The sequence below is a fragment of the Thalassophryne amazonica genome, chromosome 18 (assembly GCF_902500255.1).
Source record: "Thalassophryne amazonica chromosome 18, fThaAma1.1, whole genome shotgun sequence".
Classification (NCBI taxonomy): domain Eukaryota; kingdom Metazoa; phylum Chordata; class Actinopteri; order Batrachoidiformes; family Batrachoididae; genus Thalassophryne; species Thalassophryne amazonica.
In genome coordinates, this window is record NC_047120.1 from 59,883,012 (window position 1) to 59,910,828 (window position 27,817).

Sequence of the window (27,817 nt, forward strand, 5' to 3'; positions counted from 1 at the left end):
GGTCACAGATTGCTGACTTTGTAGTCCATCAGTGCCTTGATGCCTCCAAGTTACAGGGGTTATTATTACTAAACTGTTCAATGTGCTGTTTGTATTTGCAACAACAATTTGATAGCAATAACCCCAATGTATCTGTTGCAGCCAGGTGAAATGTGGGCGTGTCCTTGGCCTTTTCCAATGCACCTGGATTAAAGCCAAATGACAATAATGTTGTATGTGACATTCCCACACAATACAAGAGATACTCCATCTAATTAATTACCTCTTCCCCTCCATCCGCCCCTGCCAAAAAACAATTCATGAATTAAATTCTCAAGGTCGGTTGTAGAAAAAGCAAATGTGTTTTATTTACTGGTTTGGCTAAATAAGACATAAAAATAGGAGCTGTGCTTCAGAACAATTGGTTACAATTTTCATACAAAAAAATCAGAAGTGCTTATTAAAGTTGTGCAAAATAAAATAATACTGTTACAATAACAAAAACAAAAAGTGTTGTTCACAAAGATGTCACACTTTGAACATCGGTACCATGAAAATACTGTCAGCTAACCAGTAGAGGGCGCGCTGCAAGACACACGAAAGCTGACCAGGAGAGGGCGCTGTGCAGCCTGACAGCAGAGTAAACCTTCCATGTCTGTTGAGCTTTGATTCGTCGCACGTTTTATCATCTTATTTTATTTTTTAACACGACAGATGGGGTAAGTAATATGCAATAAATAAATAAATAAACCCTGCAACTGGAACCAAAACAATTCAATTCAACAAAATGAATGAATGAATGAATGAATGAAGGATGTCATTTTTAAATGACCGTGCATCTAGCGCCATCCTCAGGACAAACTCTAATGCTGCAGGTAATGTGCAGACAAACTGTACTTTGTTTGCTTCATGCTAGTTTTGAGGGTGTAAATACGGCAAACGTGCACGATGATGATGATGATGAAGATGATGTTGAAGATGAATCTTCATCCAAAGGCAAAGTGTTGGCAGAAACAAGGCTTTAAGGACGGACCAAAACAAACTTTTTGCTTCAGAAAATACGACAGTGTTCAAAACAGTTCTGAAAAAAGCTCCTCCTGCTCCTCTTCCTCTACAGACAGATGTTGATGGGTTTGGACAGTTCTCGGTCCAGGTCATGGATGAGCAGATCAAAGTCTTTCAGGCTCAGTCTGCAGTTAAAAGGAGCATCAAAATCCAAGAAGTCATCCACATACAAGCCTCCTCCTTCAATGGGCGACCACACCTCCTTCTTTTGCTCCTCATCACTGCTGCCTGCAATGACAGGGATTCATTCATTCATTTCAAGGGAACAGTTCCAGTCTTTTCTACGATGTCCACAACAATCAAGCAAAATACTACATCTGTCTATTAGTTTATAAAGGTTCTGTTTTGGGACTAAGTTTCACACAGAAACAAAAATCAAAGAATCCTAGACAATAAAAACTCAAACTGTATGATGAAAGTATTTCCAAAGCAAAAATGAAAGTTAAGCAAAAAAATCACAAGATTGACAAAACATGCAATGACAGAGGTGTTGCAACAAAATAACTTCCACTTCAGTTTTGACACTGACAGGATCACTGAAAGGACAACAGTGAGGTGGAGATTATTCAGTCGGTGATGATATCGATGTCAGATCAGTCAGTGGGGTGTGAGAATTCCCACAGCTAGACTACACAGATAAATATGATGTCAACCAAGAAAGAACCTGAACCTGACCAGAAATGTCAAAATCATTTTACGTCGATGTGACAATATGCAATGTGTTTTGCAAAGGAGTCTACACATGCCCCTAGGGGTACTTGGCTCTGGCGCACTGTGCTTCTCCAGATCTGTTACATTATGGAATTGCCTTGTGGCCTGGATGGAGACAACTGGTCCATTCTCGCCTCTTAGAAGTACCTGTCTATCTGCCATTGCGAGGTGAATGTGGACATCCACTTGCCATTTTCCATTTGATGAGGTCCTCAACACTAAGGAACAGATGTGCTGGATAATGCCCAAAGAAACAAGCCCCATCGCTTAAATGTCGTCGTTGACATGATCTCACATTGAAAGTGATACGTATCATTAGAGTCACCCAAAGTAACTGTTCGTTTGAAAAGAAGCCATTCCAGTAGTACCCAAAGATCCTCCAAAAACACATGGTACCAAAGATATCTAGTTGTCACCTTAAGTCACTGGTTACAGTCCAAGTCTCACAACCATTCAGTGAGAAAAGAAGCACCAGGAACCTACAGGCTTGGACCTTGACTCTCCTGAAAGATATCAGCATCACTAAACACCTCTGAACTTTGATCACATGACTCCAGGAGACCATTCCAGGCATCTCCGGATTTCAAAGGCAGGGGACACCAAGACATGAATGACATTGCTGAGACAAGTGACTGTGTCCACTAGTTAGTAATGCACATAGTCTTACAGATGTCAAAATTCAACCCTGTGTCCACATCGTGACACCTGGATAACGAATCAAGTAGAGGATTGCCTGTTGGGGTGAAATATGGTTGGGGACCTTGTGTGTCCTGTGGCCCCTATGGTAACCATGAAGGCCCAACAGGAAACCTGAACACGGGACGGCTAACGGGGCTCTGGTGAAACGAAGTCCTCAACAGCAAATCCAAGATCTTAAATAGCATGCCATTACATTAATATGTGCAAGTACCTCCTTCATTCTCACTTCCTGCCACCTCATCATAATCTGCTTCCTGCCCAGAAAGAAGGTCTTTTCCACAGATGCTCCAGTCTCCAGCGTAGCGATTGACTGGCTGCGGGCTCTCTATGCGAGCCAGGCCACCACGCCCACGACGTGATACCACCACCTCCTTATCTGGATTCTGGGTCACAGAACCGGGTTCTTTGTTACCCGAGCAGTCGTAGGTGAGTGTGGACGTTTGTTCCCTTGTTGGAACCTGACGTGTTGGCACTGAGGAAGAACATATGAATACAAATTACAAACCAAACAGCTGTGCCCCAGCAAAGCAGGCAGAGCGTGTGCATCTCCTCACCTGGCCACAGCTGCAGCAGATAGTGCAGCGCCTCAATGTGTCGTTTAAAATCCACAGCATTGGCAACCTCCTCACCATGATAGAAACCCCTCCCTCCGTCCTGTCCTCGTCTTCTGCTTCCTGTTCCTCCTCCTCCTCCTCTCCAAGCATCCTGTGTCGGAGTGAGGAGAACCGGACCAAAGCAGACGGCAAGATTCTGGTGCGTCATTCGGTTGGAAGAACTGAAGGATGCCACCAGACTGAGATGATCAAGTAAGAGAGACAGGGTGGCCTAGAAACAGTAGGAACAACTATGGTAGGACTGTATAACTGTAGATACTATACATACATACAAGTTCAAATCAATCTGTCTTTGAATTATTATTTTGGGACAGGCTCCAGGCCCCGTGTGACCCTTGATTGGTGTAAGCAGGTATATAAAATGAATGAATTGACAGTCACTCCTCACATTCAATGATGTCGGTATACTGCCATTAAGGGAGCAACTTGGTGATTAAAGACCTTGCCCAAGGGCCCTTAGTGAGTTTATGGTCTGACAAGGTTTTGACGCAAGGATTCTCTGGTCTCAGACTCACTGCTATAACCACTTGGCCATCATCTTGTAGAAACTGATTTAACATGTTTCATGGTTATATGAAATATGTTGAGTTGAGGAAAATGGAATGTAACAATGTTCTAGCTAAGGTATATGAAAACATATATCCTTAAAGATCCTGTCCTTGGAGGGATTCTCTTTGTCATTAGTTGGTCATTATAATCTCAACACTCCACTGGTGCAGTCAGGACTGAACTCTGAAGACTGTCACTACTCAATGTGTTCTTTTAAGTAGGTGGAAAGTGTTCATGAAGACCGGACAACCTCTAGCAACCTATATTTCCAATCAAGTCAAGTCAAATCTGGGAACAACCACCAGGCAGATCTATATTTCCAATGCTCATCTTTTTGTGCCTTACATGTACACCATTGCTAGAGCATAAGAATATTTCAGGGGAACATTACAAATGGTTTCAGGTACTAAATTTGGCAAAAAAAAAAAACAACAAAAAAAAACCCTGCTTGAAATTACTGTTTTGAAAATGGCAGCAATTTTCCAAGATGGCTGCTGTGTTCATTATGGAAATTCTTCTTTTGGTGATAATTATGCACAAGACCTGCCCAATATTGATGATTTCAGCATCAAGTCATACAATGTTTTTGTTTTTTTGTTTGTTTACCATGTAGTCTCCAGGGCTGGATCCAGAGTGAAAATCTGACAGATGCATTTTTGCCCAATGATAAAATAAAAATCGTACGCGTCTTGTTATTCAATAATCTTCATTCTTTTATTCGTGTGCAACATACACTGTCACACTTCTTTTAATATATTTATTATACTTCATGGACCATAGTGAACACTTCTTATTTGTATAAATATGATGTCCTAAAAAACAACACTATAACAAAAATTGACTGTAAACAGGATCAAATTTATTGCCAAAATCTTTCAGTTATACCTGAATCTATATATGATTTTTTTTTCAATTGCTAAAATCAATAAAAATATGACTGCATATATTCTTAATAATAATATATTGAGATACAGACAGTTCACAAAAGACATTTTGCATTGATACCAATCAAAATTAGAAACAGTCCAGCAGGTAACAATATTCATCATGTCCATGACTAAACTGTACACATATCACAATTGTGATGTATTTGTTTTAATATATTTAAATTTTGTTGTGATTTGGCACTTTATAAGCTGACTAAATTGAAACTGAATTGAAATTAAACATTTTATTGAGTCTTAAAGTAAATAAATATGAAATTAGTCACTGGATCCTTAAACTTTGGACATAATACACTCTTCATGGTGGATCCTTGATCTCTGGACATAAATAGGGATAAACAAAATCTGTAGTTTTTGTCAGAAGCATTTCCTTTCAGACATTATTGGCATGAATCTCTTTCCATATATCTGAGCTGAGCTCTTACAGCTGCTGTGCTTCACTTCAGGATGTAATTTGTAAAGAAATACAGCACGTTTCATTTTGGGAGGGAAAAAACGTTTTAGTCGATTGTAGTTTCTTGTCTGTATGACAACATTTGGAAAGAGGTGTCATTTTATTTAAAGCGGCAATTCGTTTTGAAGTTAGTAATTCCGACCGAACTCTGTCTCGGCAGAGAGCCACGCAGCGTTTGGAGCAACGGAATGGAGGACGATTCTCGTTTGTTGTCTGCAACAAGACAAGAGTCCCAGTTAGTGACTTTAATCCACACAAAAGTGACTCATGATATTTTAAAGGCTTTGAGAGGGGTTAAGAAGCAGACTTACCGCTTCTAAAGGGCAGTGAATTAAAGAGCCACGAGCCACTGAATCGAAGCATTGCTTCAATGGTTCACGGCTTCAAAGTGGAGTCGCGCAGCAGAAACGGTTGATTACAGACCCGCTGCAGACCAAACCCTGAATATCCGACTTTATTTGTACGTCCATATGACTCTGAAACTCGGAAAATTCGATATAATTTACGGACTATAGGTTGACATGAAAACCAAATCTGTGTTCACCGCGGGGACACGTTTGGCACTATTCAGGATTATTCAAGATTTATTTATTTATTTATTTTATTTTTTTTACCGATGACGAACGATGCGTAAAAAAATTTGACCGATGCAACTGCATCGGTCCAAACCGGTCTGGATCCAGGCCTGGTGTCTAAATTTGGAATGCCAGAAGCCATTACTCAACTCAAGCAACATTACTTCAGAATGCCAAGCGTGCTGCTTGCCAGTCACGTGTCCTTGAACAAGACACTTCATATGCACCATCACAGTCGACCCAGCTGTAAATGTGTGCCAACCTGTGATGGACTGGATGTCGACTCTCATTTGACCCAGGGCCTGTAGAGGACTGACTTCTTTGTAGTCAAAAACCTACTTTTTTATATTAGTCCACATGGAGGGATTCTGGGCAATTCAACATGTCAGTATCATGGCCATTTTTCATCGGCCTGTGGGTTTTTTCAAACGCCTAATGTCTAAACAGGATTTAAAAAAAATAAACTTAAGTGTTTGCACAATCTGAAAGATTATTTCATTACCTGGTGCACAAAAAGAACAATATTTCAGCACTCTGATTTTATAGTAAAGTAGAACTATGTTGCCTTACTCTCTCTGGTGGTGGCAGGCAGGCCAGCAACTCCACAACACTCTGGGACACATGAGTCTGAGGAGTCACGGGCCGGACCGGTAGGGGTCGTAAGGTCATAGCTTCAGTGACGACCTGATAGAGAGTCCTGGTGATGAGTGGAGATGGTAGCTCCCGCAGGTAATCCTTGAGTATACCTGAAACACAAACAATACAACTCCAGATCGCAGAAGTCACTGGGTGATGAGCAAGTCATCAAGTTCAAGTCTCAACATGACAACTGAGCCAGTAAAAAAAAATGACGACATATATCGTGTAGTCAGAGAAGCATGGCATGTGGCCAAAATGTCAAAGCTGAGGTTCCCTCGTAACGTCAGTGATCCTCCTTATCTGAGTCTCACTAAGTTAGATACAAAGTCATTCCAGTGGGAAACAAGAATCCTCCAAAGCAAATTGGTACCAAAGACATCCAGTTGTCACCCCACGTTTACTGGATCTCCATGTTCCAGAGATATGAGATAATAGCTCTATAATAAAATTATTCTAAGTACAAACCCCATTTTTAAGAGACCAATGAAAAGAAATTATGCATGTTTAAAGGTAAAAATTGCTCAAGCATTATATTTAACAACTTTTCAAGGCTTTTAATTTTAATATGGTACTTTACAAAAGTCTCTCTGGGAATCATCACCTTATCATGGTGGAGAGATTTGTGCTTCCCTATGAACCTCAGAGCTGTGTTGTCTGGAGCCTTTGTGCTCCTGGTAGGGTCTCCCATGGCAAAATGGTCGCAGGTAACAGGCCTGAGTAAGAATTCACAAAGACTCTATGGACAAGGCAGAAGAAAAGTGACCTGGCACGGAGGAAGCCCAGGGCCACCGTCTGGAGCCAGGGCATGATGGAGGGACCGTCAAAGAGCACCTGGCAGCCAGGCTTGCCACGGAGCCTGGCCAGGCTCAGCCCAAAAAGGCAACATAGACTTTCCATCTCTGCTGGAAGGAGGGTTCAGCCGACAGTCGAACTTCAGAATGAAGAGGAACAGTGCAGGTTCCGTCCTGGCCGTGGAACAACCGACCAGCTCTTCACTCACACAAGGATCCTGGAGGGAGCCTGGGAGTATGCCCATCCAGTCTACATGTGTTTTGTGGACTTGGAGATGGTGCATGATTGAGATGCTGTGGGAGGTGAGGGGGTCCCTTCTCAGGGCCATCCAATCTTTGTACTTGCAAAGCGAGAGCTGTGTTCAGGTTCTCTGCAGTAAGTCAGACTCGTTTCCAGTAGAGGTTGGCCTCCACCCGGGCTGTGCCTTATCACCAATCTTGTTTGTGATTTTCATGGACAGGATATCAATGTGTAGTCGGGGAGAAGGTCTTCAGTTTGGTGGGTTCAGGGTCTCATCACTGCTTTTAGCAAATTATGTGGTCCTGTTGGCATCATTGTCTTGTCACCTCCAGCACTCACTGGGTCGGTTCGCAGTTGTTTGGATGAGGATCAGCACCTCTAAATCTGAGGCCATGCTTGTGAGCAGGAAAACAATGGACTGCCTACTCCAGGTAGAGAATGAGGACTTGCCCCAAGTGAAGGAGTTCAAGTACCTCGGGGTCTTGTTCATGAATGAGGGGACAATGGAGGGTGAGATTGGCCCCACCCTCAAATCTATGGTTATGAGGGTAGGGTCATGACCGAAAGAACTGGATTGTACAACTGGCCGAAATGGGTTTACTCAGGAGGGTGGCTGGTGTCTCCCTTAGAGATCAAGTGATAAGCTCAGTCATTTGTGAGGAGCTTGGAGTAGAGCCGCTGCTCCTTCACATTGATAAGAGTCAGCTGAGGTGCCTCCTGGTAAAGATGCCCCCTGACATGTCCAGCTGGAAGCAGACCCCGGGGAAGGCCCAGGACTAGGTGAAGAGATTATATCTCCACACTGGCCTGGGAACGCCTTGGGATTTCCAAGTCAGAGGTAGTTAATGCGGCTCGGGAAAGGGAAGTTTGGGGTCCCCTACTGGAGGTGTTGCCCCCGTGACCTGATCCTGGATAAGCGGGTGAAGATGAGTGAGTGTGACTTTATAAAAAAAAAAGCCAATTAATTTCTGAGGTTCTACATGTCCAAGAGTTTAATGACCTGTAATGACATTGATGTCAGGATAGAGGTCCTCGCTGAGGCACACGTCTGAACTGTTCCTCTCAAACCAGTCCCTGAGCTCCTTCTTGACCGCCGCTGACCCACACAGTCTGTACAGACCCACCACCTGACAGACAGACAGAAACATCTCATATGGAGACAGACACAAACAAACAGAAAGACAGAGACACCTCATGCAGTGACAATCACGGACAGAGAGAACAGAGAGACATATAGACAGAGAACAGAGAAAGAGGGACAGACACACAGACAGATCAGGGGCATCTATCCAGGAGAATGTCAAGAAGCTGTCCTCCAGGGACAAATTACTATGTGAGGATATCCAACAGCAGAACACAGAAGGGGGTGAGGTAGAAGAGGAGATATCATGGAAGAGCAGAATGAACAGACACGTGGCTGGACAGAGACAGACAGACCGACAGACAGACTTGTACCCTCAGTCCTCGTCGTTCAATTTCTGCCACACTTTTCTGAATTAGTAAAGGGACTGGAGTTGCAGATCCTTCTTTCTCCACCAGGTGGCGCAGTTCCACTCCGAACACATTGGGAGGCACTAATGTGTCTGTGGTGGGCTGCAGGAAAAAAGTGTTTCAGTGCTTTATTTTCTTCATAAAAACAAAAATAAACAAGACAGAGTAAGCTTTCTTTTTTAATTTAATCTTTTCACAGTTATATGTATATATTATGCACCCCCCCCCCCCCCCACCCCCCCCGGGCCCCAAACTCACCCTCATAGCGTGGGATTTAGCCAGTATTTCTAAATAACAAAGACCAAATTGTGTACCAGGTTACTTCCCACACTTAAAAAAAAAAAAAATCTGTATTGTGTATCGTCAGAATGTGTCCACACAACTTAATCTTCTTATGTATCTTAATTACATACACAAGAAAATTGTCTCAATTGGACACAACCAATGTACATACAGTGCCTTGCAAAAGTATTTGGCCCCTTGGTATTTCACATATTTTAATTTATTTATGCCATTTGAAATACAAAAAGTAAATCAGGCTTCTCAATATAAAAAAAATCTAAAATTATCTTCCTTAAACTCAAAGCAAATCTCTAGAAGATTGATATGAATTAATTCAAAATATAAAAGCCAAGATGATGGTTGCATAAGTAATGGGCCCCTTTGGCATAATACCTGTAAATAATCAGTTTTATTGCCAGTTTTCTTCAGACAAGTCAGGGGATGGATTTCCAAGTCAGTGAATATGTGTTGGACTTTATTTATGTCAGTTATAAAGAAATACAAACAGTATGGCACTCTATAGTAAATCTGTGTGGAAGTAGACAGTTCTCAAAAACTGAGTGGCTGTGCAAGAAGGAGAAGAGTGAGGAAAGCCACCAAGACACTCAGACAACCCAGAAGAAGTTATTGGCTTTTGTGGCTGTGATTGGGGAAATTGTGCACAGTGCATGTTTTGCATTTTGTATCACCAGTTATACAGCTTGATGAAGGACAGGTATAGAGAAGAATTTTCTAAAAAAGGAGACCTGAAAGTTCAGCTACAATTTGCCAGAAGATACATCTGAGATGCAAACCTACATTTGATGTTTTGGTTAAAGAAAGGGGCCAAACACTTTTGCAAGGCACTGTATTTACAGTAGTGTTCAGAATAATAGTAGTGCTATGTGACAAAAAAGATTAATCCAGGTTTTGAGTATATTTCTTATTGTTACATGGGAAACAAAATACCAGTAGATTCAGTAGATTCTCACAAATCCAACAAGACCAAGCATTCATGATATGCACACTCTTAAGGCTATGAAATTGGGCTATTAGTAAAAAAAAAAAAGTAGAAAAGGGGGTGTTCACAATAATAGTAGTGTGGCATTCAGTCAGTGAGTTCGTCAATTTTGTGGAACAAACAGGTGTGAATCAGGTGTTCCCTATGTAAGGATGAAGCCAGCACCTGTTGAACATGCTTTTCTCTTTGAAAGCCTGAGGAAAATGGGACGTTCAAGACATTGTTCAGAAGAATAGCGTAGTTTGATTAAAAAGTTGATTGGAGAGGGGAAAACTTATACGCAGGGGCAAAATATTATAGGCTGTTCATCTACAATGATCTCCAATGCTTTAAAATGGACAAAAACCAGAGACGCGTGAAAGAAAACGGAAAACAACCATCAAAATGGATAGAAGAATAACCAGAATGGCAAAGGCTCACCCATTGATCAGCTCCAGGATGATCAAAGACAGTGTGGAGTTACCTGTAAGTGCTGTGACAGTTAGAAGATGCCTGTGTGAAGCTAATTTATTTGCAAGAATCCCCCGCAAAGTCCCTCTGTTAAATCAAAGACATGTGCAGAAGAGGTTACAATTTGCCAAAGAACACATCAACTGGCCTGAAGAGAAATGGAGGAATATTTTGTGGACTGATGAGAGTAAAATTGTTCTTTTTGGGTCCAAGGGCCGTAGACAGTTTGTGAGACGACCCCCAAACTCTGAATTCAAGCCACAGTTCACAGTGAAGACAGTGAAGCATGGTGGTGCAAGCATCATGATATGGGCATGTTTCTCCTACTATGGTGTTGGGCCTATATATCGCATACCAGGTATCATGGATCAGTTTGGATATGTCAAAATACCTGAAGAGGTCATGTTGTCTTATGCTGAAGAGGACATGCCTTTGAAATGGGTGTTTTAACAAGACAGTGACCCCAAGCACACTAGTAAATGAGCAAAATCTTGGTTCCAAACCAACAAAATTAATGCCTCGCAGATGTGAAGAAATCATGAAAAACTGTGGTTATACAACTAAATACTAGCTTAGTGATTCACAGGATTGCTAAAAAAGCAGTTTGAACATAATAGTTTTGAGTTTGTAGCGTCAATAGCAGATGCTACTATTATTGTGAACACCCCCTTTTCTACTTTTTTTTTTACTAATAGCCCAATTTCATATTCTTAAGAGTGTGCATATCATGAATGCTTGGTCTTGCTGGATTTGTGAGAATCTACTGAATCTACTGGTACCTTGTTTCCCATGTAACAATAATGAATATACTCAAAACCTGGATTAATCTTTTTAGTCACATAGCACTACTATGATTCTGAACACTACTATAAATCATGTAAATCCAACAGACTTTTTCCAGTGCAAGACAAGAGAAGCATACCCATTTACAACTGGATGGACTCAGCCAATGCAGATGAAATGTCTCATTTAAGGACACAACAAGGTAGCATGACCAGGAATCAAACCCACGTCTACATATTGGTAACCCAACTCCTATCCCACTGAGCACATTGTCTTAAAACTGTTTTGTTTCAAGTCATTTACACTATATTTTAACAAATAGAAAATAGAATGAAACAACCTAAAGCTCACAAAACATATCTTCTATTATGTATGTGTATAATTACAACTTAAATTTATAAGAAAAACAGTAACAAACAGAAATACTGTCACTGGTGGTAGCAGTGACAGATGTAGTAGTAGCAGTAGTAGTTATTGCAGTAGTAATAGTGGTTGTGGTTGCAGTGTTATTGGTAAGTTAATAGTGTGCACCTGCGTGTCCCATTGCTCCTGTATTGTCAATTTGACATAAAGCAGTCCTCTGGGCTCCAGCTTGACACAGAGTTGCTGACTTCGACTCCCTGACAGACACAAACAAAGTCCTTCAAACACAAAAAATACACCCTGTACAATAATAATAAAATGATGCAAAATGAAAAGGGTCATTAAAAGCCTCACTGTTGACGCAAGACAGTTACAAACCCAAACAATCTGACTGCAAAGTCAATGTCAGTGAACATTTCTTCATTGTTAGAGTCACCCAAGTCAATGGACTTCAAGACCTGACCCACCACCCACTCCATACAGAGTACAGACTAAAACACATCTCTCACTGGGAAGATGTCAGAACCTCTGTCTTCGCATCACACAGTACCTGTGTGCAGGCTGGCCATCCAGAAATTTACTGTCGATCCTACAAATTGTCTCGATGTCTGACAAAGCATCCTGATTATCTGAGATAAACACATTGTATTCCATTGAAGACTTGCCATTTGCACCGTGTCCCAGAATTAATGCGGCAAGCCTCAAAAACTGAGGAGGAGTGTGCATGCAGTCTGGTTGGGGGACTTCCAGACATGTATACAGTGAAAACCCCTAATGCAGGGTAGAAGCCCTTCAGTGACATCCTGAAGGTCACCAAAGATTACGCTGAAGTTATCAACTTTCAGTGATGGAGATGGTAAGATGTTTTATAAAAAAAAAAAACTCAACTTATTGTTTAGTGTTTTCACAACTCATCCAAGAGCTTCTTTCATCGACAGTAAACTGATGTGGGAGCCCCACGTATACCCTTCAAAATAGAAACATTATCTGCTCTACTTACAAAAATAAAATATTGCATATGAGTTTACTGATGACACTAGTGTAACTATAAATTCAGGGAAATGGACCTTTAAAGAGTGGCGGGATAGAGACTCCACCCAGACAGCACACTCGGTTCCTGGTTGGACTGCTTGAAGTCTGAATGCCTGTTTTAACTTCACCCGCTGCCTGTTGGTTGGATCCTGTGAGAGAAAGACGCATTAGAAATGATCAGACATCCTTCAGTATGACCACTTACATAGCTCCACTGAGTCAAAACTGTTGGTGTTTGACATTAAGGGCTCTGGCTTCCTACCAAAACACAGTGACACATCATTGCTGGTCTCCATCCAAAGCAGTTGTCATTTTTACCCCCACCATCCCTAAATCATGATACTTGAGTTCATATGAGTGTCTGCATCTTAGACCATCAAAAAGTAGGTGTAAAGTCCAGCACCACATGGACAAAATGTCGTAGCTGATGTTCCCTCACAATGTCAGTGATTCTCCTCATCTAAGTCTCCGTTCATTCCAGCAGCACCAAAGAATCCTCAGAATTATTTTTTTTAACATAAAATTAAATGGAGTAGTTGTTGGCAGGGGTGGTGGCTAAGTGGTTAGTGCGCATGGTTTCAGTGTGGAAGGTTCCCGGTTCAAAGCCCACCCCTGCCATTTCTCCATGTAATGTGGAGTTGCATCAGGAAGGGCACCCAGTGTAAAACTTGTGCCAAATCAACATGCAGATCCACCTTGGATCTGCTGTGGCAAGCACGAGTGAAAACAAGGGAGCAGCGGAAGGGTCTTACGTTTTAAAACATGTAATAGTTGTTACTTTAAATGTGATTTTAATAGATGCAGCATTATTAAAATCTTTATCTTCCTATGGAATATGATTTGATGGGCAATGTGATCCAGAGCTTTTTACATATTTAATGTGTTCAGCTGATGAAGTTGCTAATGTGGTAACAATTGCAGTAGTGACAGGACTGACCATATAAAATTGAATACATTTTATGAGTACATGCAGTAGAAGCACCTGGTGTTAGCACGACTATGCGTAGTTGTTTGGCTCTCTCCAACTCCAAGTGGAAAGTGTGGTTTAATGAGAGAGTGGAGCCCTGCAGGGTTAGGACGGCAGTCCTTGCTTGAGTCACGCCATCAATCTGGACAACCAGGAAGACCTCCTTATTGCCCTCTGACCTGAGAGAATGAGAGGAACTATGTGTACTTAAATGAGAAAACAAGAGGTCCAGGTACATGTTTTTGATGAATCTCTTTTCATACCTGCTGGTTTTCATCTCCTCCAGTCCCAGCAGGTGGACTGTCAGCAAACCCGTCACCCTCTGGTTACATCGTGGCAGGTCAGAATCCACATACAGTCGAAATGAACTGATGTCACACGATGTATCACAGGCTTTTGTAAGCGAAGCCTCTTGTCGTGGTAGCAGCTCTGGCGAGTCACCATCGCTAAGATAACCTACACACACAAAAAGACAAACATGGCAAAAACACAAAATCTTATCAAGTTTATTTTTCTGATTTCTAGTTAAAATATCTAATTACACTTAATATAAGACAAAAACATTTAACAAGTAAAATATCAAGAAAAAAAATCAGGACTAATATATCTTAATAATCTTGTTAAGGGCCCAGACACACCAGGGGTTACGGTTACCCTGGCACAGGTTCAAGGCAAAATGTCGTAGGTGCGCATGCCAAATTTGCTTGACTGTCACAGAAAAAAATGAGTGTCAGCGATGTGTGGCAGGCTGAAAATCAGTTGCACAGCATCAGGGTGTGTTTGGGTGTATGTCGCATAGCGTGTCGTTATATATGCATGGCAGTAGCAAATGTGCTGCCGTAAGACACACACATTTTACTGCAGACACCTCCTAAAATACCACGGTTCAGCACCACGGCCAGCTCTCGTGGGAATGATGGCAAAAAGAAAAAGTCTTGTATAATATACACATACACGTGGCCATCCCACAACAATGTCGCACCATTGTGAGGGAATGGTGCTCTAGCCCCAAACACTAAGAGGGTATGGTTCTGCAGTTCCAAACACTAAGAGGGTATGGTTCTCTAGCTCCACGCACTAAGAGGGTATTGTTCTCCAGTTCCAAACACTAAGAAAGTATGGTTCTCTAGCCCCAAACACTCAGAGGATATGGTTCTCCAGTTCCAAACATAAACAGGGTATGGTTCTCCAGTTCCAAACACAAAGAGGGCATGGTTCTCCAGCTCCAAAAACAAACAGGGTATGGTTCTCCAGTTCCAAACACAAAGAGGGTATGTTTATGGAGTTCCAAACAGTCAGAGGGTATGGTTCTCCAGTTCCAAACACTAAGAAAGTATGGTTCTCTAGCTCCAATCACTAAGAAGGTATGGTTCTCCAGCTCCAAACACTAAAGGTATGTTTCTGCAGTTCCAAATACTCATAGGGTATGGTTCTCTAGATGCAACCACTAAGAGGATATAGTTCTCCAACTCCAATCACTATGTGGGTATTGTTCTCCAGCTATAAACACTCATAGGGTATGGATTTTCAGTTCCAAACACTCAGACAGTATGGTTCTCCAGCTCCAACCACTAACAAGGTATAGTTCTCCATTTCCAATCACTAAGAGGACATGGTCCTCCAGCTCTGACCACTAAGAAGGTATGTTTCTCCAGTTCAAAACATAAAGAGGGTATGGTTCTCCAGCTCCAAATACTCATAGGGTATGGTTCTCTAGATGTAACCACTAAGAGGGTATAGTTCTCCAACTCCAATCACTACGTGGGTATTGTTCTCCAGCTATAAACACTCATAGGGTATGGATTTTCAGTTCCAAACACTCAGAGGGTATGGTCCTCCAGCTCTGACTACTCAGAGGATATGGTTCTCCAGTTGAAAACACAAAGAGGTCATGGATTTTCAGATCCAAACACTAAGAGGATATAGTTATCCAGCTCTGACCACTCAGAGGGTATGGTTCTCCAGTTCAAAACACAAAGAGGGTATGGTTCCCCAGTTCCAACAGCTCATAAGGTATGGATTTTCACTTCAAAATACTAAGTGTATGCTTCTCCAGCTACTGTATGTCTCTGTGTAGAGGGGAAACATGCCCAAGAGGCTTTTCTCCAACAGCACGGGGTGGGGAAGGAAGTGCTTATCAGTAAACATAAATTGTGGCTATTTACTGTGCAGTCTTAAAATGAAGCCACTTCATGGTTTCCTCCCAGGACACATGTCTCAACCATCTTCTGTTGTATATAGAAGAGCTTCACTATCTCCTCTTTTCTCTCTCTTTAAAAAAAAATTATTTTCTAAGGTTCCATGTTGTTTAGTTTAAAGGAATGATTCTGATTGCAGGTCACTTCAAAGTGGTATTTAGTTAGTATCTTTGCTGTGCTAACATGCTGTTAACCTTTTACAGGTGTGGATCTGACTACCTTGACGAGCATTGGATTCATGTGTTATTAGCAGGAGAAGTCCACCAACATGTCTGGATTATGGGAGTTGACTATATACCTGGAGATGTACGTCATGGTCATAGGTGTTGGCAGCAGTATTTCTGTGGTTCACGATGTTTCCGTCTGTGCGTGGATGTCAACTAGTCACATAACACTCTGTGGAGCTCTTTGAGAAACGTTTTGAGGTTAGACCTGTTTGCTGATTTGAATTCAAGTTCCTTCACCCCTACTGGAATGAAGCCCAATAATACTCCATATCATCTAGGAATAAAGATACAGGAATGACACTCAGAAATTACTGAGTTTGAACTAAGAAGAACATCTGACCAGATTACCCCAATTTATTGGCTTCTTATTTATGTGAGGTCAAATTTTAAGATTCTACTATATAACATCTTTAAGTAGACTGGTGCCCTCTTATCTGGAACATCTTGTAAACCCGTATGTGCTTTCTCATGCTCTACTTTCTTAGAAGACTGAGTGCTTTCTCTTCTCCTAGTCTTTTTTTTTCTGAAATAGTCTGCCTGCTGAGATACAACCATCCAAAGACAAAATTCAGAAATCCAGGACTGCAAAAAAAGTGAGGGCCTAATCAAGTTACTGAAACGTGATTTTAAGGCATTTCACACTGGCCAAGGCATTGCCCATTCTCCATGTAATGTGGAGTTACATCAGGAAGGGCATCCAGCATTAAATTTGTACTAAATCAACATGGAGATCCACCTCAGATCTGCTGTGGCAACCTCAAGTGAAACAAGGGGAGAAGTCAAAGGGACTTAGTTTACACTGGCCAAGCCATGCTGAAGAGTTGTGCAAGGTCATTTCCATAAAAGGGCATTCATGGTGTTCTTCAACAAACAATGAAGTTGATCACAGATTTATTGGGGCTGAACGGGAGAAGATGCGTAGCTTATGCTTTAAACCAGCCATCTCCAAATAATACGTTTTTACCTATCCGACTACAGCGTCATGGCATACTACTGTCAGAAATATCAAGCAGAATTAATCTAAACTTTACCTCCTTTAGTTGCAGATCCCTTTCTGGAGGATCGTCGCTGTGGTTTGATTGGAGGAGTCGAACTGTCCAAGTGATATCTGCTGACAATATTTTGGTTTGACATCGTACTGGTTTTGGTTGTCTCACCAGCTCCTCTTTGCTGGTCTTTGTCAGGGTGAAGAGGATGGGCATTAGAGCGGAGGCTGAGTTTACGCCGCAGCTCAGGAATTTTCTTCATCTTCATTGAAAGTTTTCTTACTGTTCCTGGAGACTTTATCCTATCAATTACACTGCTGGACAGGCCTTCTTTCTTTTGGGTGGAAGGACTACAGTCTGATGGAGGCACATCTGAGTGACAAGAAGAGACAAAGGTATTAAGAAACATAAGAAGACAGATATGACAAAAATTGGTATTTTATTTGTCAAACTGGGAGATTCTAGAATTACTTTCTGGTCTTTGATTCCTCTACTAACACTAGCACCAAGATAAGTAAGTAAATCCCTTCGGATGCTCCCGTTTTCACTTGGGGTCACCACAGCAGATCCAAGGTGGATCTGCAGGTCGATTTGGCACAAGTTTTATGCCGGATGCCCTTCTGATGCAACTCCACATTACATGGAGAAATGTGGCAGGGATGGGGTTTGAACTCAGAACCTTCCGCACTGAAACCAAGCGCACCACCCCTGTTCCCACCCAGATATAACACATAATTCAAATTTCTCCTTTGTTGGTTGGTGGTGAAAACCCTGAGATTGACTGGTGTCCTGTCCAGGGTGTACTCTGCCTTGTGTCCAAATGACTGCTGGGATAGGCTCCAACACCCCGTGGCCCTTAATTGGAGCAAATGGGTACAGATGATGGATGGAGAGATGGTGGTGAAAAGTTATGTCAATTGTGGTTCATAAAGTACTTGAAGAGTCCTATGCTAAACGACAATCAGAATCCTACAAATAGTAGTGCTATTGAGTATTGTGGAAGTACGGCAGTAGTACAAAAGTGTTACTGTTGTGCACTGCAAAATATCAACCAGAGGATTTGTACTGCATGACCCAGTGGAAATTTCAGGCTATATAGAAAGCAAACAAAGTGGCCTGTAATGGCACAGAGGGTAGACAAGGAGGCCTCTGTTCGATAACCATTGGCCTGCTTACATTAAAAGCACTGCAATCCTCCAAACCTCTACTTCATTCCACCACAGTCCTGGCAAAAGACGGCACGTCATGACAGATGGTTCTGTTGTACTGTCATGTTGAACCAGCTAGTTTGGTTAAGACTGAACCTGATGTCCAGATGTTGGACCTCTCCTGTGTCAGGATTCTGGCTGGCCCACTAGTCAGCTGTGAACCAGATGTTGGACCTCTCCTGTATCAGGCTTCTGGCTGACCCACCAGTCAGCTTTGAACCAGATGTTGGACCTCTCCTGTATCAGGGTTCTGGCTGACCCACCAGTCAGCTGTGAACCAGATGTTGGCCCTCTCCTGTGTCAGGGCTCTGGCTGACCCGCCAGTCAGCTGTGTCCACTGAATCTCTATGAGACTGCAAATGTGGTGAGACAGCTGAGGAGAGTAAAGCTGCAGGAATCTGTGATTTTTAAGCTGAGTGTTTCAGGTGGGTGCCATTGGTGATCTCCTGTGTCTCAAATGGAAGCAAACTCTGCTTCCATAGGATTCAGGCTTCTCGGTGGTCAAAACAGGCTGACTGTTCTGAACTATTGACTGTATTCTAGCTCTGCAAGTACACACAGAATAATGCATTCGTGATTATTTTAAACTCAGATAAAACTGAAGTTATTGTACTTGGCCCCACAAATCTTAGAAACATGGTGTCTAACCAGATCCTTACTCTGGATGGCATTACCCTGACCTCTAGTAATACTGTGAGAAATCTTGGAGTCATTTTTGATCAGGATATGTCATTCAAAGCGCATATTAAACAAATATGTAGGACTGCTTTTTTGCATTTACGCAATATCTCTAAAATCAGAAAGGTCTTGTCTCAGAGTGATGCTGAAAAACTAATTCATGCATTTATTTCCTCTAGGCTGGACTATTGTAATTCATTATTATCAGGTTGTCCTAAAAGTTCCCTAAAAAGCCTTCAGTTAATTCAAAATGCTGCAGCTAGAGTACTGACGGGGACTAGAAGGAGAGAGCATATCTCACCTATATTGGCCTCTCTTCATTGGCTTCCTGTTAATTCTAGAATAGAATTTAAAATTCTTCTTCTTACTTATAAGGTTTTGAATAATCAGGTCCCATCTTATCTTAGGGACCTCGTAGTACCATATCACCCCAATAGAGCGCTTCGCTCTCAGACTGCAGGCTTACTTGTAGTTCCTAGGGTTTGTAAGAGTAGAATGGGAGGCAGAGCCTTCAGCTTTCAGGCTCCTCTCCTGTGGAACCAGCTCCCAATTCAGATCAGGGAGACAGACACCCTCTCTACTTTTAAGATTAGGCTTAAAACTTTCCTTTTTGCTAAAGCTTATAGTTAGGGCTGGATCAGGTGACCCTGAACCATCCCTTAGTTATGCTGCTATAGACGTAGACTGCTGGGGGGTTCCCATGATGCACTGTTTCTTTCTCTTTTTGCTCTGTATGCACCACTCTGCATTTAATCATTAGTGATCGATCTCTGCTCCCCTCCACAGCATGTCTTTTTCCTGGTTCTCTCCCTCAGCCCCAACCAGTCCCAGCAGAAGACTGCCCCTCCCTGAGCCTGGTTCTGCTGGAGGTTTCTTCCTGTTAAAAGGGAGTTTTTCCTTCCCACTGTAGCCAAGTGCTTGCTCACAGGGGGTCGTTTTGACCGTTGGGGTTTTACATAATTATTGTATGGCCTTGCCTTACAATATAAAGCGCCTTGGGGCAACTGTTTGTTGTGATTTGGCGCTATATAAAAAAAATTGATTGATTGATTGATTATTGACAGGATTCCTTGCAGTCCATGTTGATTTTCACAAATTGTTTGACTGTTGACTGGGCTGTATTGTGGGACATCCTGAGTAAGTATGTCCCTTTGGCTGCTTCCTCATTTGCACTCGGGGTCACCACAGCAAATCCAAGGTGGATCTACATGTTGATTTGGCACAGGTTTTACACCGGATGCCCTTCCTGATGCAACTCCATAATACATGGAGAAAAGTGGCAGGGGTGGGATTTGAACCAGGAATCTTCCACACTGAAACCAAGTGCACTAACCATCACATCCTAAGGATTTGTGGAATTCCCAGTAAGTTAAATGACTACATGGACTGTATGTTAAGTAAGGCCATGGAGTTCTGTGACTTGGGAGCTTTTGTTGGTGAGAAAATGTTGTCAAGAGATTAATTTATTTCTTCAGCGACATTTGTGTCTCTGGGAACTTGGCCCGTGAGGTCAAGAGACATCTGAGACAAGCTTACAGAGTCATGAAATCAATGGAGAGGGGTGTTCTATGACATTGATTATCTTTTCTAGGAGAATGGAGGTCTACAGGTGTCAGCCTGACTCAAGAAAGGGCAAAGACGGTGCAGGTTTCTTTGTAACCACCAACTTCACCAGGTGATTTTACTGATTAACAGCAGACGGGATGGGTTCATCAATGACACCATCTGGTGGAGTTGGTGGTTACAAAGAAACCTGCACCCTCTTTGTTCTTTCTGGAGTCAGGTTGACACCTATGAAGGTCCTAGGACCTTCACAGGTGACACCTATGAAGGTCTTCAAGGACCTGATCCTTTCAGTCTAACAGCATGGAGAACTGGACTATAACATAAGGTGCTGCCTGAATATTATTCGTCCCAGGTCTTTGTGGAGCTGTTACTTAAAATGCCTCAGATGAAGACCTGCATATGAAGGAATGTCAGCAGTGGCATAACAGCCATGCAATGCATGTCCCTGAATATGGTTCTGTGTGCAGGTACCTCAGTGCCATTGCATCTCAGCAGCTGGAAGAGGGCAGAGGTGTGCCCGTGTGTCACCTAGCTGTGGTAGATGCCTACTTTTGGGAGATGGAGATAGATTGGTGGTCCTCACAGGTGGTTCCGTAGTGTGGTGGACGTGGCAAAACGTAATACCTTCGCTTGCTTCCAGACTTGACCTGACTGAAGAATTACTGCTGAATAGTGTAATATTACTGCTAGATCCTGTATCAGTCTGTTATAGTATTTCAAATTCCTGTAGTACAAATGCAGTACTACTGCCAAGTACTGTAGTAGTACTATATTACCAGATCTATATTGCTCTGTGTTAATTAAATCAGTGTTTTTCATTGGATATCCTACCTGTGTTCTTAGATTTGGTGTCATGAGTGTGTAGGCCAGTAGCTACATTTGTACAGTCCAGTTGATAGTCACTGATATTAACGTTTGTTGACTCTGGCCACAGTCCTCCCTCATCCCTGCTGTCTCTCATCCTTCCTCTGTCTTCATCCTCCGGGATTGGGTTGTACCAGATGTTGCTGGCACTCTGTTCTTGTGGCTCACACACTTCATCTGAAGATTGGGGCTTTCCTGATGACAGGACCCAGGCTCGACTGCTGCGATCTAGGCTCTGCAAGTACAACTTGGTGCTGATAGAGGAGAAGGGCACACTGGTGGAGCCCCCTCCTGTCAGAAAGGTTTCCTTCAGTCCAGTTGTAGAGCTGACTGGAAAACATGGGGCATCGGTAAGGTCACATGCCATGCCAACACACGTCCTATCTCCATGGTGTATCACCTGGGGTAAAATGCCAAAGGGTGAAATTATTAAAGAAGTCAAAATACAGAAAAGCAGAGAAAATGTAGTGACAGGTGGGGTTAAATTTATAAAAGAAGGATTTAACTAAGAGCATCTAAAGGTGCATGTTGTATCCTACAACCCTGTACCTGGTCTTGTGTTGGCTTTTGATTCCAGCTGTGTTCAATGGAAACATGGGATTTCCCTTGGGAATGGTTCCAGTTGAAGGGTCTGGGGGTAGACCCTGCTACAGATGAAGTAGATGGAGTAGCAGACCCCTGTTGTGCCCATTTCTGTTTTTTAGAAACTGTGATAGGATTGCAGGTAGGTGACGGGGATTTGACATCTGCTGCTGTTGATGGTGATGATAAAAATGTATCATTCCTAGTGCTGGCCTTTCCTGGGATGTCTGTAGAGCAAAAACAGAGACAAGTTTAATCCATTTTAGAGACTGACCAGTGAGTTGAATAAATAAAAACTACTTCCTGTTGGTGTCTGTTTAACATATAGATTATTTATAAACAAAAAGCTTGGTTGATCAGTTTGCATCCAGGAGCTGCTATGTGGACAGTCTGATCCCTGGTTATGATGGTCAAAGCGCCTTTGAGCCTCAAACTGTTCATCCTTGTTGAATATTCTCACATGAATGCAGGCAAGAGGTGGACAAAAAAAAGAATGTGGTAAAGTTTGTTTAAAAGGGCCATAATCTGTTTTTGTCAACTTTGTAGAGTTTAATACAGTCTGTGGTTTCTGGTTGGGAAAGGAACTACCGCTTGCCAAGCCCCATTTCTTTTCATTGACTGGGAATTTCAACATTGCTCTCCTTTGACCACATGGGAATCTTACCAGAACACAGACAGGGTTATTGGGGTGTCTCACAGAGCAAGTAGGGGTGCACATATTCCAGCCAGTAAATAAGTCACTCCACTCTACAAATGAGAGTTTTCAGTCATAATTTTTGGTTACAGCAGAAGTTCTCCTTGCACAGACACCCACATTGCATTAAGAGCAAGCAAGTGCTTATTTTTGAGCATGTTGGTCTCACTCATGTGCATCAGAATGCAGATTTCACAACAGGAAAAAGTGAACAGTTTTTACCTTACCATTGACAGGGCTGCAAGCAACAGGTCTCTACGTGGACTTGTGTTTTCTTGTCCTTTCATTAATTCAGGAAATTGCATGAGAGTCCTCTCTCAGCTGAAACAGCTGCACTTTACAAGCATGGCTCATGCACAATGGTTAGTGAACAATCTTTACACACAGCAGTGAAACCAACTGGTGTTTGTCCAACTGTCACAGCAGTCACACTTTCAGCAGTTGAGGTTAGTTGCTTGGTTCACACATGCTGTGTGCAAGCAGAATCATTCCTTCACCAGAAAACCTATGACTTCTGGGTGCATCCACTTAATAGTAAATAACAATCAATTGGTGTACTTGTGTCTTAAAGGCAATGACAGATGCCAATCTGAATAGATGCTTTTATGTTAAGTCCACAACACGGCCCTTATGAATGAGGTGACTTCTTCCAACTCCTTTTCTTGCAGCACTCTGGTTTGTATTGAAATTGTGCACTACATAAATATTAATGTGTGGGTGGCACTTCCGAAATAGACTTTTACTATGTGCCATAGACTGTCAAGATGGGGCCTATAGAACTGTGTGACTATGAGGATGTTTCACACAATACCCCAAATATATACTATCAAAAATAAAAATGAAAAGACATTTAATACCATCCCTTTAAAGTTCTTGTGGGAAAATACTGGAGATTTCTGCAGAACTGTAGGGTCGATAGAAGTGGCCAGTTTGTGAATTGTGACTATAGACTTATTGCAGTTTACTTGAGGATTCAGTTGAAGTCTTGCAGACTGGCATCTGCACAGTATCCAAGAATAAATTTGGCCAGACTTCAACATCAGACTGTTCCACAGGAGTATGTGTGCTATCTGGCTGGAAGATGTGCAGACATGGACACAACTGGTGATCTGAACGGAATGTAAGAGTTCCTCAGTGACCAGACCCTAAATGTTGCTGAGGATGGTTTTGTGATTGAGCATGTCCATAGGAGGAAGTGTTTGACAACTGAGGACACTCAGGTAGGAACATCATCCAGAAGTGACAAAGTGTATTGGTGGATGGAAATATCACGCTGTATGGGGAGCTGAGCTTAGACAAGAAGGCAAGCAGCTCACCTTCTGTGGCCTAGTGACCCTCAGCCTTCTTAAAGAAGAATCAAAGCACTATGTACATCCAAACCTACACCTTGTCCAACCAGTGACGGTTCAGTCCTTACAGATGTTGAATTGTCCCCATGGGCTGGAACATTTAAGCACGTGTATAAGGCTGAACCTCCAGCCTTGATGTTAGACATCTCTAGCACCAGGGTTCTGGTGGCTGATCCTCCAGTCAAATATGAACTACCAGAACACACAGCACTGGCACATGCTCCCAGACCTGACCTGAGCTTGAAAGCGTCACGCACAGAAACAATTTTGGGGAAACATGGGTCACTTTTTAGGATGCATAGTGTCAGCATTTATGAAATATTTTCTGCTGCAAACTTTAAGATATGTTTTTTTGACCCTTGGTGATCTACAAGTGCTTGGCAATGTCTTTAACCCAGTTCAGGACTTCTGGGGACCGGTGGGCTCAAAGAAAAATGTTTCATCTGTCTTTGTGTCAAACATGTGTCTTGGTTTTATGGAATCCTCAGTTTTCTACATTGTGTTTGTAATTTTTGGAAATTATGCTGTTTGCGTTGAAAACAGCATAATGCTTTATTGCATTGGTTCCATTGAACCCCATCCTTGTGTATTACTTGCTTCTCTTCTAACTAACGTGGGATTTTGTGAATATTCTTTTGCTTTTGAGTTGACTGCATTTTATAATTTGTTTTTATCAGTCACTGAAGGTCTTGCGCTAAAGAACAATGACTCACAGATACACTTACTGTTATTTGATTTGTCGATGACTTAAAGGAGTCTTTCACTGGAGATGATTACTCAAATGATGAGGATTTCTGTATTAGATTATGAGGTCGTAAAACAAAACTGACATTCAAAGTGATACTGTTGATCAGCTGTTGAGGACCAAAGAGACAGAGCAGCTCGTGGTGGAAAATCCTCGAACCCAGGTCATGTTTTCAGCTAAATGAGGCAGTTGAGGTGTCAAGAAACATGACTCAGAACCAGAAACGCCTGAAAACATCACATTTCCTTCTTAAACATGATAATCAATGAAAATGTGTACATTATTACTCCCGAATAATGTAAAGCTCTTTCAGAGTGCATTTATGTCTTTTAAAATAAAAAAAACATGTATTTTATAAACTACTGATGGACAACAAACATTCATATATAAACAGTAATGTCTTGAACAAGATTTTTGCAAATCCAGATGTACAACGTCACTTCCTCAACATCTGGATTTTTCTCTGAAGGCCGGTGAAAAACAAACATCTGGTTTTTATTTTGGAACAGGGAGGGCGGAGTCATGATGCAGGGTCCGTTGGCATGAATGGTTTCTCTGTATTTAAGCACACTGACATCTTTTCACAATTCACAACTCAGACACACAGTTTAGCCATTTTACTGAAACATTAATGTGATTTATTTGTTCAGCTCATGTCATAAAAGAAAAAAAGAGTCTCACATTTAACATCACATTCCTGTTTTCGATCAGGATTAAAACATCACAAACCTTTGCTTCATGTTACAACACATTAACTAGAATTTCGTGAAAGAGTGGATGGAAAATATATAAAATTTTACAATAAATGAAGTTGTATGATTTACATTGGAAAGTGGCTGTGATGCTGCACGGCCGCGAGATTCAGATGATCAATTTACTTGTAATTTGCCAGAAGACATGGGAGATCTGAGCCACAGCCCCAGAAGTCTATAACTCCTTCAATGTAACTAATAAAGTAACTCGTAATCTAACTTGGTTATTTTTAAGATTTAGTACTCAAAAAAGTAACTATTAGATACTTTTGTTATTAGTTACTTTGCTGATTACTCAATCTTAAGAGTAACCAAGTTAGGTTACCTTATTAGTTACATTACATATTAGTTGCAAGTTGTTGGAAACTTCTAATAAAGTAATTGCATAAAGCTGTTAATAAAGTAACTGTATAAAGCAACTAAAAAAGTAACTAAAAAGTAACTTTTCAAAGTTACTCTGGCAACACTTTGTGGGTGGCTGGTGATGATATGTACAGGCAGAGTGTACGTGCATTTCAAAGCCACTAAAGCACGTCTCATTGATGGGCCCCTGTTACAGTGCTTTACAACGTTGGACTCAGGTGGTCTAAGGTGCAAATGCTTTCTGGTGGTGGAAGATACCAATGTTATAGCTCTGCACTAGAATACACCTCATGTTTAGACCAACAAGACTGCAGCACTGCAAGTGGTATTGTGAGAGGATGTGACTGCTTAGAATAATAATAAAAAAAAAAACAACCATGCTGGGTTGAAATTAGCACTGACACTGTTTGTCTTTCTCTGTCAGTCGTACTTCTTTGTAGACTATGTTGATTTTTGCAAAACATTTGAATTGATTGACCAAGCTGCTTGTTTTTTCTCACTCTGTGACATTTATCACAATATAAAACGAACAAATTTTTCACAAACACTTTAGACAACTAATCAATGTAAACGTTCAATAAGGACCAACAACTCTCCAGATGTGGATCTCAATCTAGATTATACGATGTTATGGGCACACAACTTTCATTTTGCCACTGTATGTGCTTTACTTTTGACTAATTGGATGTCTGATTTTGCAATTTAAAAATCTTTAGAAGGTGAATCGTTGCTCAGATTAATGGATTCTTCTGCTTGGTCGAAATTTCATCGAAAATGACTTCAGCAGATTCCCTGAAATGTTGCTGACAAACAAAGTGTTCTGTCCAACGCTGAACAGGCTCTGGTTAGGTTTAGGGTTGGGGATGACCTGCTAACAAAGACCTATCGATGACCACAGAGAGTCCCTGCGACCTCGACAAAGTGATCTGAAGGCTGACTCACATTTCAAACCATCCACATGGGCATCATGGGCTTTGGGTTTTGGTTCTTCAACACTCAATTTGGGATCAGTTTTCCGCCGGCTCCGGTCTTTGCCTCGCAGCCGGGAAATGGTTCTCTTCAGCAGAGGTTCAGCCATACTGGACCTCCCTGCTCTGGTGGTCCTGAGGAATGGAAAGAATAATCCAGCCAGAAAAAGAGGAGAGGTTGCTCCTTCTTCATTTGTTCATAGTTTATTTTTCTTCCTCTTTCTGCCTTTCAGTGGCAAACAGCTCAGATATCTCCATTCCAGCACTGTCTCTGTCTCTCTGTCACTTTCTCTCTCTCTTCAAGCTACAGAACAGGAAATAAATACCATACATTCTTTCCCAAAGTCCCCTCCTCCCCCTCTTCCTCCTCTCTGAAACCGAGGGTGTGTAGAGAGGGGAGAAAAAAATCAGTGGGCTGATGGGACATGTAGTTCTCCAGGATCCACAACAGACAAGTTAAGCATTCGAGATTTTTTTTTTTTTTATGTACTTGATTTATAGGAGTATTTTATTTTGAAGAACATTCTCTGTATGACACATGGAGATGTGCATGGATTTTTCAGCATATGTGTATGTGACATTAATGTGGTTCAAATACAGCTCATTTTACACATTTAGTGATGCCATTTGGCAAATACGTCCTTGTACATTCCAAGCGCACCTTTGACATGGTTTTCCAAATAATCATTAGCAAACTAAAACAAAACTAAATCCTTATTAAACAAACATTTTAAAAAATTAAACAATCATTTAAAAAAAATAAAACTATAAAAAAAAAACGCTTCAGTTAAATTAATATTTTCTTTGCACTTTTTGTCATATACAGATTTGATTTCCTCACCACAGAATCAGACACACACAGTAATTCTGCATTCTAAGAACGCAGAGCATGGGCCGGTACATAAGGTTTAATTAGATCAGCCAGATGATAATATGCAGATGAAAGAATGCATTCTTTGTAATTTCTCTAATGTGCAGGTTGAAGGTCAGTGTGGGATCAAAGGTCAC

The 27,817-nt window shown here is 41.7% G+C and overlaps 1 protein-coding gene across 1 annotated transcript; it reads right to left on the reverse strand.

Annotated features, from left to right (window-relative positions):
• Positions 1–322: 322 nt before the first annotated feature.
• LOC117530358 (rho GTPase-activating protein SYDE1) lies at positions 323–27,172 on the reverse strand. The gene is made up of 15 exons (XM_034193201.1): positions 26,784–27,172; positions 21,906–22,165; positions 21,324–21,756; positions 17,086–17,412; positions 13,893–14,085; positions 13,645–13,808; positions 12,698–12,811; positions 11,799–11,887; positions 8,717–8,854; positions 8,262–8,388; positions 6,161–6,336; positions 3,009–3,279; positions 2,666–2,926; positions 1,060–1,272; positions 323–962 (listed from the first exon to the last, which is right to left on the reverse strand). Exons 1-14 carry the CDS (start codon positions 26,917–26,919, stop codon positions 1,091–1,093), a joined length of 2,871 nt encoding a protein of 956 aa, XP_034049092.1. The 5' UTR covers positions 26,920–27,172; the 3' UTR covers positions 323–962; positions 1,060–1,090.
• Between the last annotated feature and the right edge of the window lie 645 nt (positions 27,173–27,817).

Excerpts from the sequence above, each read along its gene's own strand:
- LOC117530358 (XM_034193201.1), bottom strand. The coding sequence starts at position 26,919 with ATGGCTGAACCTCTGCTGAAGAGAACCATTTCCCGGCTGCGAGGCAAA. Across the intron at positions 8,389-8,716 it reads TTGAACGACGAGGACTGAGG|GTGGTGGGTCTGTACAGACT; the intron begins GTACAAGTCTGT and ends TCTGTCTGTCAG. Across the intron at positions 2,927-3,008 it reads TCTGCTGCAGCTGTGGCCAG|TGCCAACACGTCAGGTTCCA; the intron begins GTGAGGAGATGC and ends GTTCTTCCTCAG.